The 23,613-nt window shown below is 53.5% G+C and overlaps 2 protein-coding genes across 7 annotated transcripts in view; one reads left to right on the top strand and one right to left on the bottom strand.

Annotated features, from left to right (window-relative positions):
- The window catches only part of ATP5SL (ATP5S like), a 158,538-nt gene that overhangs the window by 2,557 nt on the left and 132,368 nt on the right, over positions 1-23,613 (top strand). The gene's annotated exons all lie outside the window — the stretch shown is intronic.
- LIPE (lipase E, hormone sensitive type) lies at positions 73-16,528 on the bottom strand. Of its 5 annotated transcripts, none has more exons than XM_021093574.1 (10): positions 16,342-16,528; positions 8,887-9,422; positions 6,445-6,535; positions 6,183-6,328; positions 5,786-5,971; positions 5,314-5,608; positions 4,268-4,495; positions 3,852-4,028; positions 1,099-1,517; positions 73-717 (listed from the first exon to the last, which is right to left on the bottom strand). In XM_021093574.1, exons 1-10 carry the CDS (start codon positions 16,457-16,459, stop codon positions 481-483), a joined length of 2,433 nt encoding a protein of 810 aa, XP_020949233.1. In that variant the 5' UTR covers positions 16,460-16,528; the 3' UTR covers positions 73-480.

Raw genomic sequence — 23,613 nt, 5'->3', positions numbered from 1 at the left:
CAGCCTTCTGCTCTCCGTTGCCGATGCTGCCCCCTGGTGGACGAGCCCCCACCTTATTTCTGAGAGACCAAACTAATTAAATATCTTTATTTACAACAAACAAAACCAAACCGACCTGCAAGGTAGGGCCAAGCCCTGCCCCTGAGGCGGTTGCAGCAGCAGTAGAAGTCAGTGGTGGAGTGCAGGTCTAACTGTCTTGGGGACTGGTTTGTGTGTGCCCCCCCACCCCAGGCCAGGGTCTTAGCTTTCAGGGGTCCCTACCCCGCCCCTTTTGCTGTACCCTTGACCTAAAGCATAGCCTGTCCCTTCCTGCCCGCTCCGAGGGAGGGGCCGGATGGGACAGGGGCCGCTGGCTGTGGTCCCCTCCGCCCTTCCCAAGGCGCATTCACCACGGAACCTTGGGCAGGTGGGTACAAGAGGCCTTTAGTGTTGCTTTCCCCCAGCCCCCCTCTCCCCGCCTGGTGGGCCTTGTCCCACTGCTCAGACTGGCGGCGTGGTGGGCCCAGCCGGTGTGGCAGGGCCCGGCGGATTGAGGATAAAGCGAATGCGGTCCACGCACAGCGCCGCGGCCTGCCGGGTCTCCCGGCACAGCGCCGCCAGGCTCAGGAAGCCGTGCGGCAGGTCCTCCACCACGTGCAGCGTCACGGGCTGGCCCAGGCTGCGTAGCCGCCTAGCGAACATGACCGAGTCGTCCAGCATGGGGTCCAGCGCGCAGGCCTGCAGGAGGGGTAGGGTATGAACAAGGTAGGTGAAGGCAGAGAGGGGGAAATGTGTGGATACGGGGGTGGACAGAGGCAGGAGGCACTGGGGGGAGTGGAGCGCTGGAGAATGAGTGACTGGCCTCCACCTAGCTTCTCCCTTCCCCCAGAGACCCACCCTCTGTTTGCCATTCTCACACTCTCCAAGCCCAGTGGGCTCCACTGCCCCTTGGTATTCAACAAGATTGCAAAAGAAAACGGCTGCTCTGACCCTAGTCTGCCTGTTGCCAGGCGTTCCTTCCTGGTGCCATAGCTCTCCCTTCAGGCAAGCTCCCTTTTCCCCCCACTCTGTTCCAGGCCCCCCCCCTTCCTGGGTGCACCTCCCCTGTCCCGGGCTCACCACAATGTGCACAGGTGGGAGGGTCTGCAGCATGCTGTCAGGTGCCAGCAGTGGTGACATGAAGGGATTCTTGACGATGGGAGCTGAGTAGAGGGGCATCTGTATTGCACCTTGGCTGGAGCGCCTTGGGTGGAAACCCTCAGGGAAGGCGGCCCTCACACTGTAGACTTTCTCCTCCTTGGTGCTAATCTCGTCTCGGGCCTCAGCCTCTTCAGGTGCATCCTCAGGTCGAAATAAGAAGTTGACAGCCGAGGGTGTGGTGGGGCCAAGCGTCTCAGCTGACAGTGACAGCTCCGGGGTGTCCTGTGTCTCGGAGCTTAGGCTCAGGTCATGCAGTGTCAGGTACTTGAGGGAGTCCGTTCCCAGTGGGCCCTCAGGCTGGGCCAGTGCTGCTTCAGACACACTGCGCCGCATTGGCTCTGTGAGAGGTGCAGGTTTAGGGGGCCAGCCAGGGCCACAGAGAAGCCTGGCTCTGTGGGTTGGGTGTGTGGTTGGCTGGCAGGGAAGGTCATGGGAAGAGCCTTGGCTAGAGGAGGAGTTGCATCCTAGGGCTGTGGAGGCCTAGTGCTCCCCGAGACTCCTTCCCTGGGGATGGGTGGGGAGCTCCAGGGGAGCCCCCCCGGGCTGCAACTCCAGAGGGGAGGTAGGAAGAGTCCCATGTCTTAGAGGTGGAGCTGTGTCCAATGGAGGGGTGTGTGTGGTTAAGTGCAAGTCAGGTGACCTCCAAGGAGCCTGTTTCCTCCTCTATGCAAAGGGGATAAAAACAGTCCTTATCTCATAGGAGATGGTGAAGACCGAGTGGGATGAGATTTGGGATTAGGTACTGCAACCCTCCAGGAGGTCCTAACATATCAATATTACCATTCTACTACCAGGCACCCTGTTTCACCTACCTCCCTGGCCCTGGCACTTGGCCTAGTCAGCTTTTTATGGTCACTTGAATCAGAGGGTGTGAGTGAATCAAAGTGGAATAGAGAGCAGGCCCACATGGCTTGTCAGGAGGCTCTGTTCACAGGGAGCTGAAAAGAGTCTTGAGGACATACTAGATTCCCGAGATCCCTCACCTGTAGCCACTCAGATCTACGGTCAGAAGTTCTTTTGTGGTCTTTAGTTTATCCCTTTCCTTTGAATGACCAGACAAGCAAGTGCCCAAATGATACCAAAGATGAGCTTCTAGCCTCTCTGGTGTGCCCATCTCAGCCTCAGCTCCATTAATTTTATCAGACTCATGCTCTGTAGGGGTAGGACACTACATTTTCCAGTTTTTTTAAAACTTGTCTTTATAAATCCAGGAAGGCAAAATGAAGATGCTATGAGAATAACTGTATAGGTGCTCTGTGCCCCAGAGGGTCACGGGAACAGAACTGTTGACTAGAGTCATGGGGTAAAGCCAGTCAGGGTGCCAGTATGTCCAGGAGCACCTACCATATGCCAGGTGCTTTGCACAGATAGGCATGCAGTACTTAGAACATTATGAGGCAGGTATTCTTACTGTACCCATTTTACTGAGGAGCAGAGCAAGGCTCACAGTTACTGTGACTTGCCCATGTCAGCCAACCACCAGCCAGTAAGTACCTGGTACAGTAGGGAGCTAGACTGGCCTGTGCGCCTCTAGGATCTGCTCTGTTCACCTTTCTCCTACGAGGAAACCCCAGTGCCCAATGGTCCATATGCCTAAAATTCACATCCCTTTTAATTGTCTTGGGGTTAATTTATTTGCCTCCTTTAATATCCTAACATTAAAAACTTGAGTTTAAAACACACTTAGTTGTAATAATTTTCTGAATAATAGGAACTGTATCTATGTTTGAACATGCAATTCCTATTACCCAGAAAATACTGTTGATATGTTAGAGGTAAGAAATAAATTGGTTTTGCTTTAAAAATCCTTAAAATGTTAAAAAAGAAAAAAGGGTGGGAAAAAAATAGATCCCTGGATGGAAGTGATTTTTTTGGCTGCCTGAAGGTCCTCTCCACCACCCAAGAATGGAATTTCCTCCATTCCTGAGGTCTGTCTAGTCTGATTTCCCCCACCCCAGGCTCCAGGTCTGCCCCTAGAGGGAGTATATTTCCCGTGTGCCTCTGTTAAAAGTTTGGAAAGAATCCAGGAGGGCTGGACTCCCACCCAAGCGCACATGAGATACGAGTGACATTCCTGGGACTGAAAATCAGGACAGGCGGCAGGTTTTCTAGGTCATTTCTCAGGGTGAATTTTTTTTTTTTTTTTTGCTTTTTAGGGCCACACCTGCCACATATGGAAGTTCCCAGGCTAGGGGTTGGATTGGAGCTTCAGCTGCCGGCCTATGCCACAGCTACAGCAACTCTGGATCCAAGCCGTGTCTGCGACCAGTGCAGCTTGCAGCAATGCCAGATCATTTAACCAACTGAGTGAGGCCAGGGATTAAACCCACATCCTCATGGATACTAATCAGGTTCTTAACCCCCTGAGCCACAACAGGAACTCCCATCAGGGTGCTTTTCTGAGAGAGGCTGTTAGGAAAGCTAAATCCTATGGTTCCTGGGACTCTTAAGATGTCATGTGGGACCAGAGTCCTGGAATTTCTAGGATGCAGCCTATCATGGAAAATCAAAACGTGGTAGGGACCTAGGACAGAAATGAGGCAGAGCCAGGAAGGTGATTTCTGCTTCCCTGAGGGCCCAGACACAGCCCTTCCCTCCTCCAGGACTTCTGGTGTGCCAGGCTGTCCCTCCTGCCACCCTGGATGAGTGTGTGAGGAATGGGCTTCACTCACCTTCTGTGGGCACCAAGTTGGGTCGGGACTTGTGCCCACTCAGCTCCAGGAAGGAGTTGAGCCACGAGGAGGCGCCCAGGCGGAGGTCTCGGAAGAGCAGGGCTGTGTCCCGCCGCACCAGTCCCATCATGCCCAGCGCCTTCTGGTCTGAGTCAGAGTGATCCTCCATCTCCCCGCCTGAGAGTGGATGTGGGGGCTGAGTTGGTCTCTTCCCTTTCTGGGTCCAGTCTCAACACCCAGAACCTCAGGCATCCGTGCTCTGAGGGACCCAAGAATATCTGGTTCTTCAGTAGGAACAAGGGGTCCCAGATTTCTCTCCTTCATAGCCAAGGAGACGGGGCTCTAGCCCGTGTCCCTGCAGGATCCAGGCATTCCAGCACCCCCCAGGCCCCCAACTGTGTGGGTGTGGCACTCACCAGCATAGGCACTGACACACTTGGAGAGCACGCTGAGGGGCAGCAGGGGGTCCATGAGGCTGAGAAGGCGGGAGGGGGAGGCGGCAGACTGCAGCATTGTGGCCGGGTAGGCTGCCATGATGCCATCTGGCACCCGCACTCCATAGGCTGCTGCCCGAAGGGACACAGTGAAGCAGAGGTTCCCGCCTGCGCTGTCTCCTGCGAGGCATATCCGCTCACCTGTGGAACCTGGTTTGGAGGGGGCTTGGTCAGGCCTGACAGGGAAGAACTGGGCTCTGGGCCCGGAGCACTGGGCTCTCAGAGGTGGGGTGTGGGGGGGCCCCACCTCAGGCTCCAGCCAACTCCAGTTTTAGACTAGTAAACTAAGGCAGGGATTTAGACCCATGTTGGGGAGAGTGGTCAGAGGATCAGGCCAACTTAGGACATGGAGAGGCCTGGAGATCTAGGAGCTCTGGGGAAGCTTGGGAGGCTGGAGGTCAGAAGCAAGGAGGACCTGTTGTGAGAAAGGGGAGACCAAGGGTGCTTTTCAGAAGGGAGAGGCATCAAGGCCAGAAGATGGAAGCCAGGGTTCAGGCTGACAGCACGCAAGGCCTACGGGCGCTTCTGCCCCGCCCTGCCCCGCTCTGGGGCTCACAAGCCGTAGGAAGTGGGAGGTCAGAGGAGCTGGAAGAGTGGGCTGGAGTAAGGCTGGGTGACAGCCAGTGCAGGACAGCAGGGGGGTAGAGGAACAGGAAGAGGGAGGAAAAGGCCGGAGCAGCTGGGGAGGTCGGGATGCTGGACTGTGAGGCTGGAGTGGGGGAGCAGGAGGCAGAGGAGGAAGTGGTTGCAGTGGAAGGTCTGGGAGCGCTGGGGCAACAGGGGAGGGCACTGAGGCTGGGAGGGAGGAGGAGTGGGCCCGGGGACAAGTGGCGTGGACGGGTGGGGCAGAGGGCTGGGTGGCAGGAGATGGTAGGGGAGGCAGGGTGTGCAAGACCCAGACTGGGGCCACTCACGGCTCGTCCCCCCTGCAGTACGGGGTAGGGCAGGGCCAGGGGGTGTGGGCTCACCGAGGAGACCGCAGTGCTTGACAGCCCAGCAGTAGGCGTAGAAGCACTCCTCCAGCGCACGGGGGAAGGGGGCCTCGGGCGCTAGGGAGTAGTCGATGGAGAGGATGGGGACCCCCAGCTCCTGGGCCCAGCTCTTGAGGTAAGGCTCGTGGGATTTGGACGTCTGGGCCACGAAGCCGCCACCATGGATGTGCACGACCAGGGACCTGGAGCGGGGTGCCTGCTGGGGGCGGGGCCGCAGCTCTAGGCCCCTGGGGCCCTCAGACCTCACCAGGCTGCTGAGCTCCTCACTGTCCTGGGGATGAGGAAGGAGGAGGTGAGTGAAGCGGAGGGGGTCTCCCCCGCCCCCCACAAAGGTATGCGCTCCGAGAGACAGCCGGGGACAGGTGGGAGCAGTGAGGCAGGAGGCCATCTGGGGAAGGGGCTGTGCTCCTCAGCTCTGCACCTGCTCTGGCCGAGGCAGGGGCCCTACCTGTCCTTCACGCAGGTCATAGGAGATGAGCCTGACGAGGACGGGCCCGGGGCCTGTGTGGGCCAGCGGGGGTGAAATGGTGACCGTGAGCTTGGGGTCAGCAGTCAGTGGCATTTCAAAGGCCTTGGGCGGTAGGCTGAGCAGGCGGCTTACCCTCACGGTGGCCGATGCCATGTTTGCTAGAGACTGTGGGAGGGGACAGAAGGAGGCTGGGGTTGGGGGGCTGCTGCTGGCAGGCGTTCCCCTCACATGCCCCATCCGACCCCCAGTCTTTCCTCTCGAGTGCTGTCCTTAGGCCTGGAACACCGCAGAGCTGTGAGGTGCCTTGGGATGCATCTCTGCACCCCAGTGTCCCTGTCGTGTAGCAGGCTGGAGCCCTCACTCTGGCCATGCTCACCGATAGCACCTCAATCTCGGTGATATTCCAGAAAGCTTTCCAGAAGTGCACATCCAGGTTCTGTATGATCCGCTCAAACTCGGCCCCACGCAGCTCGGGGTCGATGGCGAAGCGGCCACTGGTGAAGAGGGAGCTGGCTGTCACACCTGGGGGTCAGGAGGGGTGTCAGGGAGCCCCTGGCAGGTGGGGCTGCTGGGGCAGTGGTGAGGAGGGGGGTCAGCAGGGGAGGGGAGGCTGCAGGCAAGGCCCTGCAGGGACTCACTGAGGCCTGTTTCATTGCGTTTGTAATGCTCCCCGAAGGACACCAGCCCGATGGAGATGGTCTGCAGGAAAGGCCGGATGGCGGGCGTGAACTGTGGAGAGAGAGGCCTCTGAATCAGTGGCCGGGGGTTGGCAGGAATGAGGGGAAGAGACGTGACTGGGTTGGGGGAGATGCGGTCATTCAGTGGACATTTAGTGAGCTCCTGCTGGATGTCAGGCACAGCTCTAGGCGCCTTCATGGAGCTGGTGTTATTGAAAAGACAATACTCAAATAAAAGACATGCCATATGCCAAAGGATGACTGTTTGAAGTGATGACAAGGGGTCTGACTCCCTACACGGGTCTCTAGGACGAGACTGGAGGGACTGGGTAGGCTGTTCCATGCCGAGGCTTTGAGCTGGGTCTGTGCTCGGTGTTTGGATGAGGTGTGGCTGGAGCAGAGTGAGCTGGGGAGTGGGGCGGGTGGGGCCAGAGAAGCAAAGGGGGCGACGTGGGGCCTGAGAATTCGGCTTTATTCTAGATGTGGATGGAGCTGTAGAGGGTTGGGGGTTGGGAGAAGGATGATTCCTCAGAGTCAAGAGGACAGAGATGAGGCAAGGGAGGCAGTAGGAAGGCAGAGATGGGAGAGGCCGGAGACAGGGCCTGAGATATTGAGTCAGAAACACAGTTTGGAGTTCCCGTCATGGCGCAGTGGTTAACGAATCCGACTAGGAACCATGAGGTTGCGGGTTCGGTCCCTGCCCTTGCTCAGTGAGTTAAGGATCTGGCGTTGCCCTGAGCTGTGGTGTAGGTCGCAGACGCGGCTTGGATCCTGCGTTGCTGTGGTTCTGGCGTAGGCTGGCGGCTACAGCTCCGATTAGACCCCTAGCCTGGGAACCTCCATATGCCGTGGGAGCGGCCCAAAGAAATAGCAAAAAGCCAAAAAGCCAAAAAGCCAAAAAAAAAAAAGAAACACAGTCAAATGGGGAGACTCAGCATCTGAGGGGGTCCAGTTAGTTAAGAAAAGACAATAGACCACATCAGAGACAGGGGGAAAGAGAGCGCATGTGTGCACCACAGGAGGCTGGGCAAGGGGCCAGCAGGGTTCTTCTGTTCATTCAGCAAATACTGGCCTAGGTCCTACTGCGTGCTAGGCACTGGGCTGGAGCAGGGGCCGAGTGAGACCTTGACAGTGGTGGCTCTGCCCCCTGGGGCTGACATCTTACAGGGGGCGGCTGTCCCTCAACATAGCACAGCTGGGCCTCAGAGAGTAGCAGTCAGGCGAGGCGCTGTCCTTGGCCAGGGGCCCAGTGGGCCAGAGAGCACAGCAGTGCCTGGCCCTTGGGGCTGGACTGCTGGCTTGGGTGGCCCCAGGATCTCACCTCTGAGCTTCAAGGGCAAGGCCAGGACACAGGGAGGAGCCAGCTGGGTTGATCAGTATTTGTGGGTTCAGTTTCAGTAAGGGGAGGTTCCCAAGTACACCCAGGCTGGGTTGGTAGGACAAGCTGCCCCACAGAGAAAGGTGGAATGGAAGGGGGGGCTGAGCGACTGCCAAGCTTGGCTGCCACTGAGGTGGGGGGAGGCTCAGAGAGGGTCTGTGGGTACAGGGTCACATAGCTCCAGATGCTCTTGTGGGGTTCCCACATGTGGCTGGGGACTAGGGGAGCCAGCACTGATCCCAGATGGGGGCAAGTTGGGCTTTAGCTCTGGGCCTGTTGCTCTAAGGGGATCTGAGTCCCCACACTACTTTTCCTGTGAGTCCAAAGGCCTCGAGGCTGCCTCCCTCTCAGTGCTCAGATGAGCTCTATCTCCCTGAGGGTGGTTCAGGGGGCAGAGGGTAGGAGAAGGCCTGCATCTAGGGGTCAGGAGCCTGGTTTGGGGAAGAGGGTTGCCACGACCAGGTCTTCCTCATTGTCACCAACTTGGATGTGCTCCCCAGCTCTCCCTGCAGCCTGAAAATCCAGATTCTGCTGCACCTTAGATGAGTTGATATGCCAGGCCAACTTGGGTCCAGTTAAGCAGCTGGGGGCCCCCTCCCCTTGAACCTCTGTAAAATCAGCCCAGCGTCTTTCCTCCCTGCCTGCCAGGTCTTCTGTGGGGACGACTGAATTGGGTGTGCTCTTAGGCACAGGCTTGAGAACAATACTGGCCCCTCTCCTAGGGGGTTTCAAAAGAATTCAAGGGCCAGGCAGGTCACTTAAAACAGTGAATGAATCTCCTGAGTGTAGGGCAGTAGGGTTGAGGATCCTGGTCTGTACAAGTTAAAGATTTCTTCCTACGAGGGGCCACAGATCTGACACCCTGGGTGCAGTGCTGCCTGAGTCCCAGACAGCTTCCCGTTCCCGCAGCTGCTGTCCTCTGAGTCCAGGAACACAGACCATCGTGGTTTCTATACTCCTGGGCCAGGGTGGGTCCCCCTAGGTGCCTTCACCGTAGGCCCAGAGGGGCAGGGCAGGGGGCTCACCTGGAAGCCCAGGCAGCGGCCGTAGAAGCAGCCCTTGTGTAGAGTGACATACTCGCGCAGGAAGTCAGCAGTGACGCCTTCGTCACCCTCGAAGAAGAGCTTCCCGGGCCGGTTGATGGCCAGCAGGCGCTGGGCATAGTAGGCCAGAGCGCGGAGCTGGGTGAGAGCAGCTAGGTAGGCCTCGAGTTCGGCCAGGTTGTGGCTTGTGCGGAAGAAGATGCTGCGGCGGTTGGAGGCCACGTAGCGTGATTTGTGCAGCAGGTGTGCCAGGCAGCAGCGGGCTGTGTGTACCAGGCTGCGGTACCCGTTGGCTGGCGTCTCTGCATCCAGGTCGAAGAGGTGTGCCACACTCAGCAGGCGGCCCAGGGCCGGCTCCAGCCCCAGTGCCTGTTCCCGAATACCCGCAAAGACACCTGACAGCCGCCGTGCTGTCTCCCCAGGGCCCTGGCCAGAGAAGAAGGCCATGTTGTCCTCCGCCAGGGTCACCAGTGACTGTGTCATTGTGCGCAGGTCCATGCTGTGCGTGAGCCGTGAGGCTGCGGGCAGGTCAGGAGGCACATTAAGGCAGGGCTGGGTGACCCCTTGCTCAGCTGGGCCCTGGGTTCCAGGAGTCCAGGCTCTATCCCCTCCTCCCACAGGCCCATGCGTCAGACCCCAGCCTCCTCCATCAGACCCAAGGGTGGAATTTAGGGCTTCAGCCCCTCTTCCCTTGGGAATCATGGGTCCAGGTACCCAGGCCCTCTCTTCCTCAAGAGTTGAGTTTGATCCCTCAGCCCTCTCCTTCCTCAGACCCAAGAGTCCAGGCCCCAGGAGTTTCCATTCTCTTATTTGGGAAACTTAATGGTTCTGTAGCTCCAGCATCTGTTCTACAGCACAGGAGTCTGTGTAGCCCTCTTTCATCCTTCCAGGGACCCAAGTTCAGGTATCTGTCTCCATTTACTCCCCTGGGGCCCAGGACTCCTTCTACGTTCTGAGCAATCTGGACCCAAAGTTAGTCCCTTCTCTTAGGACCAGGAGTTGCCCACAGGCCCTTGCCCTCTGCAATATTTGGGAGAGTCTGGCCCTCAACCCACCCATTCCCATCCACCTGCTGGTGTCCCAGGACCCTGGTCCCAACCCAATTCTCTTCCTGAACCCAGGAGTTCATAATTCCAGTCTTACCTATGACTGATATGTCCAGTCTGGCTGTGGAATCCTTTCCAAACCCCTCCCTGTTCCTTTGGGGTCCCCAAATCTTGGTCCCACTCCTTCCCCCAGCTGAGCCCCTGGCCTTCAGGCCTGTCCACCTGGCTTAGCTTGCATGGGCCAGCTCTGCTCCCTGCCTGGAACAGTATTCCTCCTGCTGTTAGCCCGGAACTCATTCCCTCCAGACCCTGTGCTTAGTGTATTCTGTGTGTTTGCTGTTTGGTCCTCACTGACCTTCCGAGACCCAGACCATCTCAGTTCAGGTTTCGACCATTGTTAGGAGCATCCCCATCTCCCAAGAGAGGGAACTGAGGCTCAGGGGTGTTAAGGATGGAGTTGAAGGCCGCGTTCAAACTGGGAGAGCAGGAGCTCTCCTGTCCCAGGGCTCTGAAGGCTGGGCCTCAAAAACTTGCCCTGGACCAGGCCTGAAACCCCCCAGCCCCCCACGCTCCAGGGTCCCCAGTGAGCTCTTCGGGATCTCTGCCCTGTCACCTGGATCCCAGACAAGCTGTTCCTGTTCCCCTGGGTGACAGATGCTACCTTCTACTTCAGAACCTCTTCCCTCCTGAAACCCATCCAGCACCTTGCCTGGCTCCCCTGATCCTTCAGTAAAAGGCGTTTGGTTCTTCTCCCTTCCAAGCCCTTGGGTTTGGCAGTGGCCATTCCTGTCTGTCAGCTGGCTGTGAACTCACCCCTGCCGGGCCTCTTCAGAGCTCCCCAGGGCTGGGACTGCCGACTATGGCTAGTGCCAGTTGCAGCCTGGGGTGATAATCCCGGGGAGGGGCCAGCCTGCCCAGGGTGTGGCCACTTGCTCCACCTACTCATCCAGAAAGGACAGGGGCAGCCTCCGTGATGTAAACAGAGCCTGGAGCGGAACTCACTGCCCCCTCCGCCCGCTCCTGGTCACTGTCCCAACCTCTTCTGCCTTAGAACCCTGGAGTTTTGGCCTCCCTTGGTTCCAGGAGTCCAGACTCCTAGTCCCGTCAACAGTTAGAAACTGAAGCATCCAGGTCCCCTTTCCCCTCCTCCCTTGTACCCAGAAGTCTCACTCTAGACCTGAACAAAGTGAACAAAGTGTGCCCTCTTGCCCAGCCTGGCTGTCCTCTTCCTCAGGGTAGATTCAGGGAGCGAGAGCCATGGTCTCAGCTCTGCCAGGCTGTGGCACAGCCAGCCCCAGCTGGTGGGGAGAGAGAGGGGAGCCAGCCTGTTCGGAGGACAAAAGCCAATGAAGGGCAGTGCCAAGCTCAGTGAGGGGCCTGAGCACAGGTCCTACTGTGTGGTGTTCCCGCACCAGGCACCCTGTACCTGCCACTCACCCTCAGAGCCCAGCGTGCTGTGACTGTCGTCCCCACCTCACATATGGGAAACTAAAGCTCAGAGACCCTTTTCCTTCACTATCCTATGGGCTCCTTGCCTGGCCAGCTCTTTCCCACCCTTCAGGCCTCAGCCTGTCACCTCCTCCAGGAGGCACTCCCTAAGCCCTCCTGCCCATCGAACATGCACCCCCCCGCTTCCTGCCATCATATTTAAGTTGTTGTTCTTCCTAGAATTTGATACATTTTCAATTTTCCATTTATTTGTTTACATGCTAGTTTGTCTCCCCCAGGAGCTGAACCTGGGAAGCTTTTACAAGTGGAGGTGGGGCTCTTTAGGAAAAACAACAGAGGGAGTTCCCATTGTGGCTCAGTGGAAACGAATCTGTCTCGTATCCATGAGGACGCAGGTTCGATTCCTGGTCTTGCTTGGTGGGTTAAGGATCTGATGTTGCCGTGAGCTGGTGTAGGCTGCAGATGCGGCTCAGGTCCTGCGCTGCTGTGGCTGTGGCATAGGCTACAGCTCCGATTTGACCCCTAGCCTGGGAATCTCCGTATGCTGTGGATGTGGCCCCCAAATAAGTAAGTAAATATATAAACAAGCAATAGAAAGAGAAAGAATAGGAAATCACGAGTACAAAATCAGGTACAGGGCCTTGGAAGGGACCTGTGTATATGAGAGGCCCTGAGGCCTCAGTATCATTTGCTTGACTGTAGAGGACTCCTCCTCTGTCCCTCTGCCTCGAATGTCATCCCCACTGGGGTGTGGGTGGCTCCAGGGTCCATCATGGGACCTAGTACATAACCCAGCAAATACTTGAAGGAAGGAAAGTGAAGAGTCAGAGTGAGGGCAGGTGGGCTGCACGGAGACCTTGGAGAAGACCACCCCTCCCCAGGGCAGACAGATGGACATACAGAGGCCTCTGGAAGCAGCTCTAAGCTTGGTGGCTGTGACCACAGAACACTCGTCTAAGCCACTGGCCGGGTGATCCTCCATGAGCTTGGTTTCCTCATCTGGAAACTACGTGGCCCTGCTGCCAGAAATGATCTTTGAAAATGAGCTCCTATGGTGGCATTTCTATTCTGGGTTTTCTTTGTGGCTCTTATTCGGACTCACTGAGCTGTGTACTGGGTCATTTTTCCATCCAACATACTATAGAATTTACTGTTTGTGCTGTGTGATTTCTGTGTTTGACACTAGATTATAGGCTCCCTGAGGGCAGAGACTTTGTCTTGCTCACTGCTGTATCCCAGCCTTTGCTTGAGCCTGTCACAGGACCAGCGTGGTATTTATTGCACAGCTGCTGTTTCCTGTTTTATAAAGCAGCTGTCATTTCCTGTCTATGGGGTAGGGCTCCTTATCGAAGATGAGGGCACAGGAGACCTGGACAGAACAAGTAACTTGCACAAAGCATTGGGGAAGAGGCTGGATCCCAGGCACTGCCCTTCGCCCTGTTCCAGGCGGCTCCCTAGGGGCTGGGCTCTGTGGAACGGGGAGGACAGGATACTGAGGTTGCCAGAAAACTTGCCAAGAATCCGAGGCGGAGGGCACTGGGGCAGGGGCAGGCCACTGGGGCCTTAGGCAAGGACTGGGGCAGAGGGAGGGCTGAGGGTACTGCTGCCTGGGTACCAGCCCTTTGCCCTAAAGAGTCACAGGACAACTGGACCCAGCCTGGATTTTGGTCCCTGGGGACTGAGCAGGGGAAAGAAAGGTGGTGGAGAAGGAACTGGGGGGAGGTTGGAGGAAAGGCCAGGTCTGGGGCCTGGGAGAGGCAACGCAGATGCAGATGAGGGGGCAGTAATTCCTGAGTGTGTCTGCAGGAAAGAGCAAACACTGCTTTAAGACCGCTGTGTGCCCGGCATTGCCCTCTTCCTGTGCTTTACGTGAGGTACATCATCTTATCCTCCCTTCTGCCCGTGAGGTAGGGGCTGTCATCACCACTTCTGGCAGCTGAGAAAACGGAGATGTGAAGAGGGGCCATACCACCCAGGGTCACTGAGCTTCTGTGCTGTGTTTCTGTGTGTATCCATGTTACTCCTGTCATGTCTCAGCTTTCTGCTTTCTGGGTGGGCAGCTGTGTGTCTTTAAAAAACTCACGTGGCTGTAGGTACCTATCATGCCTAGATTTGGGCTCGGCCTGTGTTCATAGGTGGGTGTGTTCACATCTCTTCTCAGGCTGTGTGCTTTTATGTTTCTTGGTATATCTGCAGGCATGTTCATATGCATGTGTCATGGTCTGTCTGTACTGCTCAGCCTGTGAGTGTTTCTATGTCTCTTTCTCTTGGCCTGTGACATTGTACAGGCATGTGTTTGTATATGTATGGACACATGTCTTGTTTGTGTGTGTGTTGCGGGAGGGTGCTCATCTTTTCCCATTTGCTCCAACTGGAACCCAGGGCATCATCCTGGCCATGTCCTACTCCCATCCAGTCCATTATGTAGTCCTGTTGCCCTGGCCCCTCTAGAAACCATAGGAACCTCGCCGTTCTCCCACCTCCACTGCCCCCTCCTCTTAATGACTGTGACAGATATTTCTGTGTCTCTGTTTTTACCCCCTCCAGGCCTTTTCCACAAAGTAGACAGAGGATCTTTCTAAAACTCAAATCTGTTCACACACTCCCAGCCTTTCAACAGCCCCATCCTTGCTCTCAGGATAAAGCCCCAAATCCTGGAAACAGCCTCCCAAACCAGGTACCATCTGGGCCTCTGTGCATCTGGCCCCCTCTCTTCCTCCCCTCCCTCAGTGAGCTCCCTCTGTGCTGTAAGCTGCCACTTCCCTGGGAACCTCTTGCCCAGCAGCCAACACCTGCTCATCTTTGGGTCCAATATCAGCTCCTTGGGAAGCCTCCCTCATACATTTTCTCAGGATTTCCCCTCTTGTATTCACCACAGATTGGCAGATGAGAAAACTCAGATAATCAGATAATTATATCTGACTTGTGGGAGAATTATTAATGCCTGTATCTCCAGCCTAAACATGAACCTGTCCTCACCACGAGAGCCCAGGTCTGGCACAGGTAAGGCTTTGTTGGATGGCTGCTAAACAAATCTGTGCCAATGGAGCCTTTTGGGTTCAGAATCAAGGTTGGGGCACACGGCAGTTTTGAGCTCACACATTCCCTGCCCTCAGGAGGCTGGGGTGGCCATGTCCTTGCCCTCACTGGCCAGGCAAGGATGCCCAGGAGCCCTCGCTCCCTCAGATCCTTAGTGTCATCATCTGGGAAATGGGGTGATCATAATGACACTAGTGTCATCTGTTACTGGCCAGACCAAACTGATGAGTAGGATGGCTCCAGCCAGCCAGGATGCCCTTGGAGTGGGGGTGGGTCTGATTCATTCAGCAGAGGCCTGCACCAGGGCAGGGCCTCAGGAAACGGCAGGGGAATCTAGGGGATTGGGAGGATGAGCCCTTGGGAGTAGGCAGGCCCATGGGTTTGGGAGTAGGACGGGCTCAGCCCTGTGCAGGGGGCCCTACCCAAGAGGATTCTAACTTCTCATAACAACCCTAAGGGCAGCGCGATTATTATTATCCCCTATTATCCCCGTGCTACAGTTCACCCATTCCTTCCTTCTTAATGGAATGAATATTTGAGTGCCTGTGTGCTGGCACAGCAGGCTCCGAAACTGTGGGGCAGACAGAGCCCCGCTCTCAGGGAACTCACGGGCTAGTTGGCGGTAAAGGTAAGGATAACCCCCATCCCTCCTGAGGGCCGGTTGTGTGACAGCACCAAACACACTACTGCGCTCCTCCAAACCTCACAACAGCACTGGCATAGGCACTCCTGTCATCACGCCCGTTTTATAACTCAGAAAGTTGAGGCAGGGAAGGAGGGAGGCTCTTGTCCGTGTCCCACTCCTCATAGCCTGAGGAACCAGGTCTCCCTTTCTTGACCATGGTCTGTACTGCCTCTGGGCTCTGTGTCCTGTGTGTGGGGCTGAGTCTTAACAGTGTGACAGGGAAGGCCCTTGGGCCCCAGTCTGAGCTCCGAGCCTACTTAAGCCTGCTTATGCATCTGGAGCCAACTCCAGTTCTATCCTTGCTAATGATAAAGTCTATGGCAGGGAGGATGATGAGCTTGGGGGTCTCTGGGCTTGAGGGCTCTGTCAGTTTCCTTCCTGCACAGGAACCTCCCATAGGTCCTCACTTGGATTGACGCATACTCCTAATCCAGCAAGGACTTCATGTGCGCCTCTGCCTGAGGCTTGTACCATCTCTCTTTGGCCTGCTGAGATCTGTAGATAATGTGACACCCAAGGGAACCAAGGTGACAGCTCTCTTTTCTACTAAGCAATGGGGAGGGTGTCCAAAGCCAACCCTGGGCCCCCTGGTCCTAGGAATGTGTATCACGAAGTTGCATTCCTAGGGCAGCCAGGCTGAAGCAGGTGGACTGACAAACGAATGGATGAATGAACTGAATGAGTTATGGTGGCGCAGGGCTGCCTTGAGCTGTACTGCATCCCCTCCTCTCGGCAGTCCCCACTATGGGGCACCCTTTCCTCCTACCTGTCTCTAAGTCACCCCTAAACTTCCTCTTTGGGCAATAGTTGCTAAACCTCTTCGCCATTACGGTCTCAAGAGTGCCAGAGACCTGAAAATCGCAGCTTCGACCATTTCCCACGTTGAAATCACATGGCAAGAAATACCCACGGTCACATAGCGAATATGGAGCCAGAGAGGGAAACCTGGTCTAGGACACCAACATTCTAGACTCTTCTCCCAAGATGGTTGGGAGGGGGGGTCTGGTAGTCTCTCTGCTGGGTGTGATACTTCCCTCTCATCGCCCCGTTCTCACAATGGGTTATCCCTGCACCCCTGCCTCGTAGGGAGGCAACGGGCCAGTCTATGGTCTCCTCCACTTCTCGTGGCAGTAAATCAGCCCATTTGGTCCCCAGTATCCCATAGGATGTTTAAGGTTTCTTCCGGGCTTTCCCCCCTCCCCCCGCCCGCCTACTCACCTTTGGCTTTGCCTTTTCGCCACCGCCGGCGCCTTTGACTTTTGGGCCTTTCTTGAACCCTCTTCGAGGCCGGAGCCCCAGCAGCCACCGTGGGCCTCGTTTCTCTGGCAGACTCCATCAATTTTACGCGGTCCTGGCCCCGGAGCCAATTCCACCCGCTTGGGCCAATTCCCAGTCGTCTGTCCCCGCCCCGAAGGCCAATCCTTGCTACGCACCCTCATACCACCCAATCCTGGACTTGCTTCTTTCTGGGTCCCGCCCCCTGAGCAAGGCGGGCCTCACTCCACTTTCGGGCCCCGCCTCTCACCGCTAGGGCCTAGAGCCTGGCCCCGCCCTGTCGCCGCATTAAAGGGCCCGTGACTAACAAAAATGCACCCCTGCAGGCAGCGAAAAGAGTATCCAAGCAAAACTAGTGGGGAGTCCCGCGGGGGTTACCCCAGCAAGGAAGCCTGATGTTGTCACATGCTGGCTGTCATCCTCGCCTTCCCACTCACGTTCCCATGTAGGGATTGTCTAGAATGCGCCTGGCCTGCCCGCCAAGGAAGCGAGCCGGATGCCACTTAGCCTCCGCCTGGGGTTGGGGAAGGGGCCAGATTCTTCTGCAATTCATAGCAGAGGCGGGGCGGCAGAGCAGGAGGCGTGGCTCTGCCAGCGAGCCTTTGGAGGAGGGAGCCCCGCCTTTCTCCCTTACCCTCTGTCTTCTAGTTCTCCTATTCCTCGGTTTCCTGGGATTCTTTTTTCTGCCCTGTCCCTCCCCGTGAGAATGAAAGAAGGGTGGTGGTCGCGGAGCTGCTGTAGGGTGCTCGGCGCCTGCGTACTAGGTCCAAGCCGCGCACGGTCTGCAGAGAGGCTGCCGCAGGAACTACAAGCGGCTGGAAAAGGCGGGAAATAGACGCGGCTCGAGGCTCGCGCATGCGCACACCCTCAACTGCCTCTGGGAGTTCGGGTAGGGGCGTCCTCGGCTGTCTCCGCTCTGTCCTGAGGGTGTTGTTTGAGTCTGGGTTCGGGAGGCCTAGAGAAGTGGCTCTACCGTGTCAATGCCTGAAATAGCAGATCTGGAACCCTCTCTTCCCATCCCGCCCCTCCTCCCTGCCCTCCCAAAGCATAGGACCAGCCCTGGCACTGAGCCTAAATGACCCTCTTCTTGTTCCTGAGGAAGACGGCGCAGCCTTTCCAGGAGACACAGGCCTCTGACCCCCCCCCCCCCCATTACCAGCCTTTGGACTAAGCGGCCTCACAGCGTCCCCAGCTTCTTGACCAGGTTGGGGCCGTGCTGTTTTCTCCACCTCAGACTATTTCACCAAGTTTCCCCACATTCCATGGGTAGAACTTCCGTGCCCCTTTGAGCCTAGAGGAGGCGTTCAGGGGCTGAGCCTGCTCCCCGGGGGCAGCATGGCCAGCTCGGGAGGAGGACCGAGAGTGCCTCTGCCCACGGAGTCTTGAGAGCCCATGACTCGCTCACACCGCTCCCCCAGCTCTCTCTCTGTGCAGCCCCGACCTTGCCTGAGACTTGAACGGAGCCCCAGCGCCTCAGCCAGGCTCCCCCTACCTGAGATCACACCCCACGAGGCCATGGACTGTCGGGACGGGGCCTCCCCTGGGGGGCCACCTGGCAGAGGAACAAGCGCCTTCCTGCCCGCTGGGCACCCAGAGAGCTCCAGGGTGGCTCCTGCCCGATCTTCAGCCTGGCCTGCACGGAAACTCCCGAAGGTAAGGGCCCACATTCAACATGGTGCCTGCCCCAGAGCTGTGCTCAGAGTGTTTTGGAACTCAGGGGTGAGTACTGGCTCCTTGCCCAGGGCCTTTTTTAGTGTCGGTTTGATTTCCCCCAGACCCCTGTGGGGAGGCAGCCTGGTGCAGGGGAAGGAGTCAGAGCCTGGCTGGGGATCCTGGCTTGGCCAGCCCCTCACCGCCCAGCCTCCTGCACCATCCTTGTCTTCTCTAGGCCTCAGCTTCCTCCTCCATCAGATGGGGCTGTTGATCTGTGTGTGGCAGGACCTGAGCTCACCTGACATTCTGGTAGGTCTTAGTCCTTCTTGACCTAAAGAAGGACGGTCCCTGGGAGGCCTCCATGCCTCCAAGGTCAACTCACCTGTGTTCCGGTAGTGTCGGGGGTTCTGGCCGCTGGTTTTCTTCCTGGGTGTTGGGGTCCCACCAAATCCTGACATCACTTCATAATTGGGTTTCCCTTCGAAGGCCAGCTTCATTCCCTGGGCCATTTTTCCATCCCTCTTGGGTGGTGAATTGGTCTCTAATGTGGATTTCAAATCTGATTCTGTGCCTGAATCTGTGACCCATTCAAGAAATGTCTTTTGCTCTGAGACTGGTTGCTGTTGGGGTGGTTCATTTGGTTTTGATGGAAATTGCCACTGAACCAAAGATCCCTTTTGAGATCTGACTCCTTGGGCTGGAGCTGTGTACTGGGCTGTAGAGTCTGACTGTTGTGGTCTCTCTTGGAACATAGGTTCAGTCAGGGCAGGTGGTCCATTTTGGGGTCTATGTCCCTGCTGGGCTCTGGATCCCTCTCTCAGTTGTGTCTCCTGTTCTTTTCCTGGCCCTGGTCCATACCATGAGATAACTTCATGGTTGGTGAAAGGAACTCTTTGGATGGGAGGTGACTGCTGTGGTGCAGGCTCCAGTGGGACAAGAAATTCTTGCTGCAAAGCAGATTTATCTTGGGCTCGAAGTTCCTGCTGGGATTCAGCTTCATTTTGGGCAAAGGGCTCCTGTTGAGTGAGGGGTCTTTGCTGTGCAGTGGGCTCCTGCTGTGTATTGTGTCCCTGCTGAAGCTTAGATGCTGGCTGAGCTATGGGTGTCTTTTCTTGCCCAGACTCTGGCTGGGTGTTAGGTGTCTCTTGTGGCTCAGGTTCCCAGTTAGGCCTAGAAACTAACTTGGAATCTGGCTCCACTGTTATTTCCCTGAAGGGAGATGTTGATCTCCTAGGCTTCATCCTTCTGGGCCCCCACAGGCTTCCTTTATCACAGATCCCTCACTGATTGCTCATGATATTACCTCCTTTTGGGTTCCACTCCTTCATCCTGGCACCCCTGGTCTTCCTTTTTAAGGCACTTGGCAAGTGGCCCCCTATTCCTGTGCCAAGTGATGTGTTTCTATGCCTCTTGCTTTGAGAGGAGGGATTGGGAACAAGAAGAGGTGTGTGCCCATCAACTTTCCTGTCAGAGGGGAGGGGCTTGCCCTGTTGTGTCATAAATAAGACCCCACCCAACTCACCGCTCAGTTGAAATCCTTCTTATAAGGCCAGCATCTCCTTTTCTGATGTTTGAGGAAATGGTCAAAGGGGGAGGCATAATCTACACTGTTTTAATGTTTTCCTCTTTATTCATCCCTTCAAATGGTTGCCAATTTATTTCTTTATATTTCACTCTCATATTAAAAAACAAGGCGCCCTCCCATTTTTTCAGCTTGAAGCACTTTTCAGTGGCATTTGAGATCTTTCACACCATCTCTCTAGCCCTCAACTTTGCTTCCATATATACGTCTTCTGTAGTAGATTGGAAACTTCCAGAGTCAGATGACCATTAATGATGATTATCATAAATACTGGAGGCATTTTACACACTAAGAAACTGTGCTATTTTTTAAAATCTGTATTCTTTTTACTAAGACAATGTTTGATTTATTGCTTTAACTTCTTTCTTTGCCCCACCTAGCTCTTACCTCAGAAAGATTTGTTGAATGAGTAAAGGAATAAAAAGTTGAGCACTGGAGAAAGAGAGAATGAGGGTGGTGTTGGGAAGAGGTATGTGTAGAATCTGGACTGAGTTTGGAATTTACAGGGTAAAATGGGTTGATTGGATTTAACATGGATTTCTAGACCCCTTGAAAGAAGTGCTTTTGATCTATTACACTTAAATATATTCATTGACTTATCTTTGCTACTTGCCTGGTTGTATTTAAGGTCAGGGGGTGCCAGCTAGGAAACCTGGGTTTCCTGGATTCTTTTGGTAAATAAGCTTAAGCTTGGGTAAGTGGAGGGCACAGGAAAAGATTGTCAGAAGGCACTAGAGGGAGCAATGATTTTGGCAATAATGCTTTTTTTTTTTTTAGAAGACTGGAATGGTTTAGGGAGTAGGGACAAGCATAAGGAGCTTGAGGTGGGAGAAAGGCATCTTCTAGGTGTGCTCACTGCCCTGTTGACTGACAATGTTTCATCAGGAAGCTGGGCTGTCAGAGCTCCTATAAAGGCAGAGCAAAGCTTGCCAGCTGACATCCTCTGAGAATTTCTGGCAGGCTCTGGAGTTCTTGTTTGGCTTTTTGTGGTGTCATTGGTGTCCTAGGTTGAAGACAAAAGGGGGAGACTACTATTAAATGCATTTAAAAATGTTTTCTAGGCATGCCCAAGGCATGTGGAAGTTCCTAGGCCAGGGATTGAACCCGTGCCACCCCCACTGCTACAGTGACAATACCGGATCCTTAACCCACTATGACACAGGAGAACTCCACTGTTAAATACATTTTTATTTTATTTATTTGTTTATTTATTTAGCCTTTTTGCCATTTCTTGGGCCGCTCCCACGGCATATGGAGGTTCCCAGGCTAGGGGTCGAATTGGAGCTGTAGCTTTTTAAAAAAGTTTTATTGAAATTGACAGAACGCTGTAAACCAACTATAATGGAAAAAATAAAAATCATTAAAAAATAAAGTTTTATTGAAGTATAGTTGATTTACAAGGTTGTGATAATTTCTGCTGTACAACAAAGTGATTTAGTTATACATATACACATATCCATTCTCTTTCAGATTCTTTTCCCACATAGATTATCACAATATACTGGGTAGAGTTCTCTGTTATATATTAGGCATTAGGTCCCTGTTGGCCAATCATTCCGTATACCTCTGTGCATATGCCAATCCCATAAAATTTAATTTTTTCTTTTTATTTCTTTCTTCTTCTTTTTTATTTTCCATGTACCCGTGGCACATGGAGGTTCCCAGGCTAGGCATCAAATTGGAGCTACAGCTGCCAACCTATGCCACAGCCACAGCAATGTAGGATCTGAGCCGTGTCTGCCACCTGCACCACAGCTCACGGCAACGCCAGATCCTTAACCCACTGAGCAAGGCCAGGGATCGAACCCGCAACCTCATGGTTCCCAGCTGGATTCATTAACCACTGCGCCACAATGGGAACTCCTCTTTCTTCTTCTTTTTTTAAACATCCGCTCCCAAGGTGTGTGGAAGTTCTCAGGACAGGGATTGAATCCAAGCTGCCTCTGCAGCAACGCAGGATCCTTTAACGCACTGCACCAGGCTGGAAATCAAACCTGCGGCTCTGCAGCGATCCAAGCCACTGCAGTTGGATTCTTATCTCACTGTGCTGCAGCAGGAACTCCTTTAAAATTTAATTTTTATCAGAGCTTTAAAATGTTAAAAGTAAGACTCATCAACTGGAAAAATGAAAATGAAAGCTTATTTATTTTATACATAATGGTTTGTTCTCCATACCTCTTTGTATGTAAACATAATAGTTTACTTAAAAAATGAGCTTATACTATACATATTGTTTTGCTGTGTACCTTTAACAAGTCTTTTATTATTGCACAGTATTATACATCTATAGAAGTCCATAAAACTTATGTGTGCACTTCAATAAATGGTTACAAAGAAGATATTCATGAAACTACTGCCCAGGCCTAGAAATAGAATATTGCCAACAATCTTCCTCCTTTTCTGATCCCTGTTTTCTTTCTCCCCCCATAGTGGTAATACTGATTTTACAGTACGCATTAATTTTTTCTTTATAGTTTTATTACCTACAGATACAGTCCTAAATAATTTAGTATAATTTTGCCTTTTTATAAACTTTATGTATATGAAATCATGCTATAACTATTCTCTTTTTTTTTTCTTTCATTCAAGATTATAATTTTTGGGAGTTATCGTTGTGGCTCAGTGATAACGAACCCGACCAGTATCCATGAGGATGTGGGTTTGATCCCTGGCCTTGCTCAGTGGGTTAAGGATCCAGCATTACCATAAGCTGTGGTGGAGTTCGAAGAAGTGGCTCGGATCTGGTATTGCTATGGCTGTGGTGTAGGCCAACAGCTGCAGTTCTGATTGGATCCCTAGCCTGGGGGCCTCCAAATGCCGTGATTGGGGCCCTAAAAACAAAAAGAAAAAAAAAAAAAGATTATATTTTTTATTGTTCATTCTCATGGATATATAATATTCAAATATGCTACTATTTATTTATTCTTGACCAGTTTCCAGTTTGGAGTAATTATGAACAATGCTGCTAATGAAATCCTTGATTTATAGCAGTCATTCCATATACCTCAGTGTGCATACGCCAATCCCCTTAAATTTAATTTTTTTCTTTTTCTTTCTTTCTTCTTCTTTTTTTTTAAATACCTGCTCCCAAGCATTCCTTTTGAGTATACAGTCTAAGAGTGGAATAAGCAAGCATTTGTTTTGAGTATACAGTCTAAGAGTGGAATTTCTTGGTGACAGAGCTTTAAAATTTAGTAGGTAACTACAGCGCTTTTTCAAAGTAATTTACCAGTTTACACTGCTGTTAGCAGGAGATGAGAGTTTCTCTGTTCTACCCTCGGCCAATACTTGGTATTGTCAGATATTAAAATTGTTGCCAATCTGATGATGTAATGTGATCTGTGTTTGGGCTTAATTCATATATTCCCAGTTACTAGTAAGGCTGAGTGCCACTTTCCATGTTGTTAGCTATTTGGGTTTTTGTCCCCGAAGTTCCTACTCAAGTCTTTTGCTGTGTTGCCTGCTTTCCTCTCATTGATCCATAGGAATTCCTTATATAGTCTGAATATTAATCCTTTGTTGATCATATATATTGCAGACTTTTCTTCTACTCTGTAGACTGTTATTTTAATTTTTTTGATGACTAAAAAAAGTTTTTTTTTTCTTTTTAGGGCCGCACCTGTGGCATATGGAAGTTCCCAGGCTAGAGGTCGAATTGTGGCTGCAACTGCTGGCCTCTGCCACAGTCACAGCAATGCCAGATCCGAGCCACATTTGCAACTTATACCACAGCTCATGGCAATGCCAGATCTTTAACCCACTGAGTGGTGCCAGGAATTAAACCTGCATCCTCATGGATACTACTTGGATTTGTTACCACTGAGCCACAACGGGAACTCCCGATGATCAAAATTTCTTAATTTCAATAAAGTCAGATTTATTAATCTTTTCCTTTATGATTTATACTTTTTGTACTTTGTTTAAAAAATCCTTTCCTACCTCAAGGTTATGAATATATTCTCCTACATTCCCTTATAAGT

Source organism: Sus scrofa, chromosome 6 (genome assembly GCF_000003025.6).
Source record: "Sus scrofa isolate TJ Tabasco breed Duroc chromosome 6, Sscrofa11.1, whole genome shotgun sequence".
Classification (NCBI taxonomy): Eukaryota; Metazoa; Chordata; class Mammalia; order Artiodactyla; family Suidae; genus Sus; species Sus scrofa.
The sequence above is the reverse complement of the archived record's forward strand: the minus strand, read 5'-3'. Positions and strand labels throughout refer to the sequence as shown.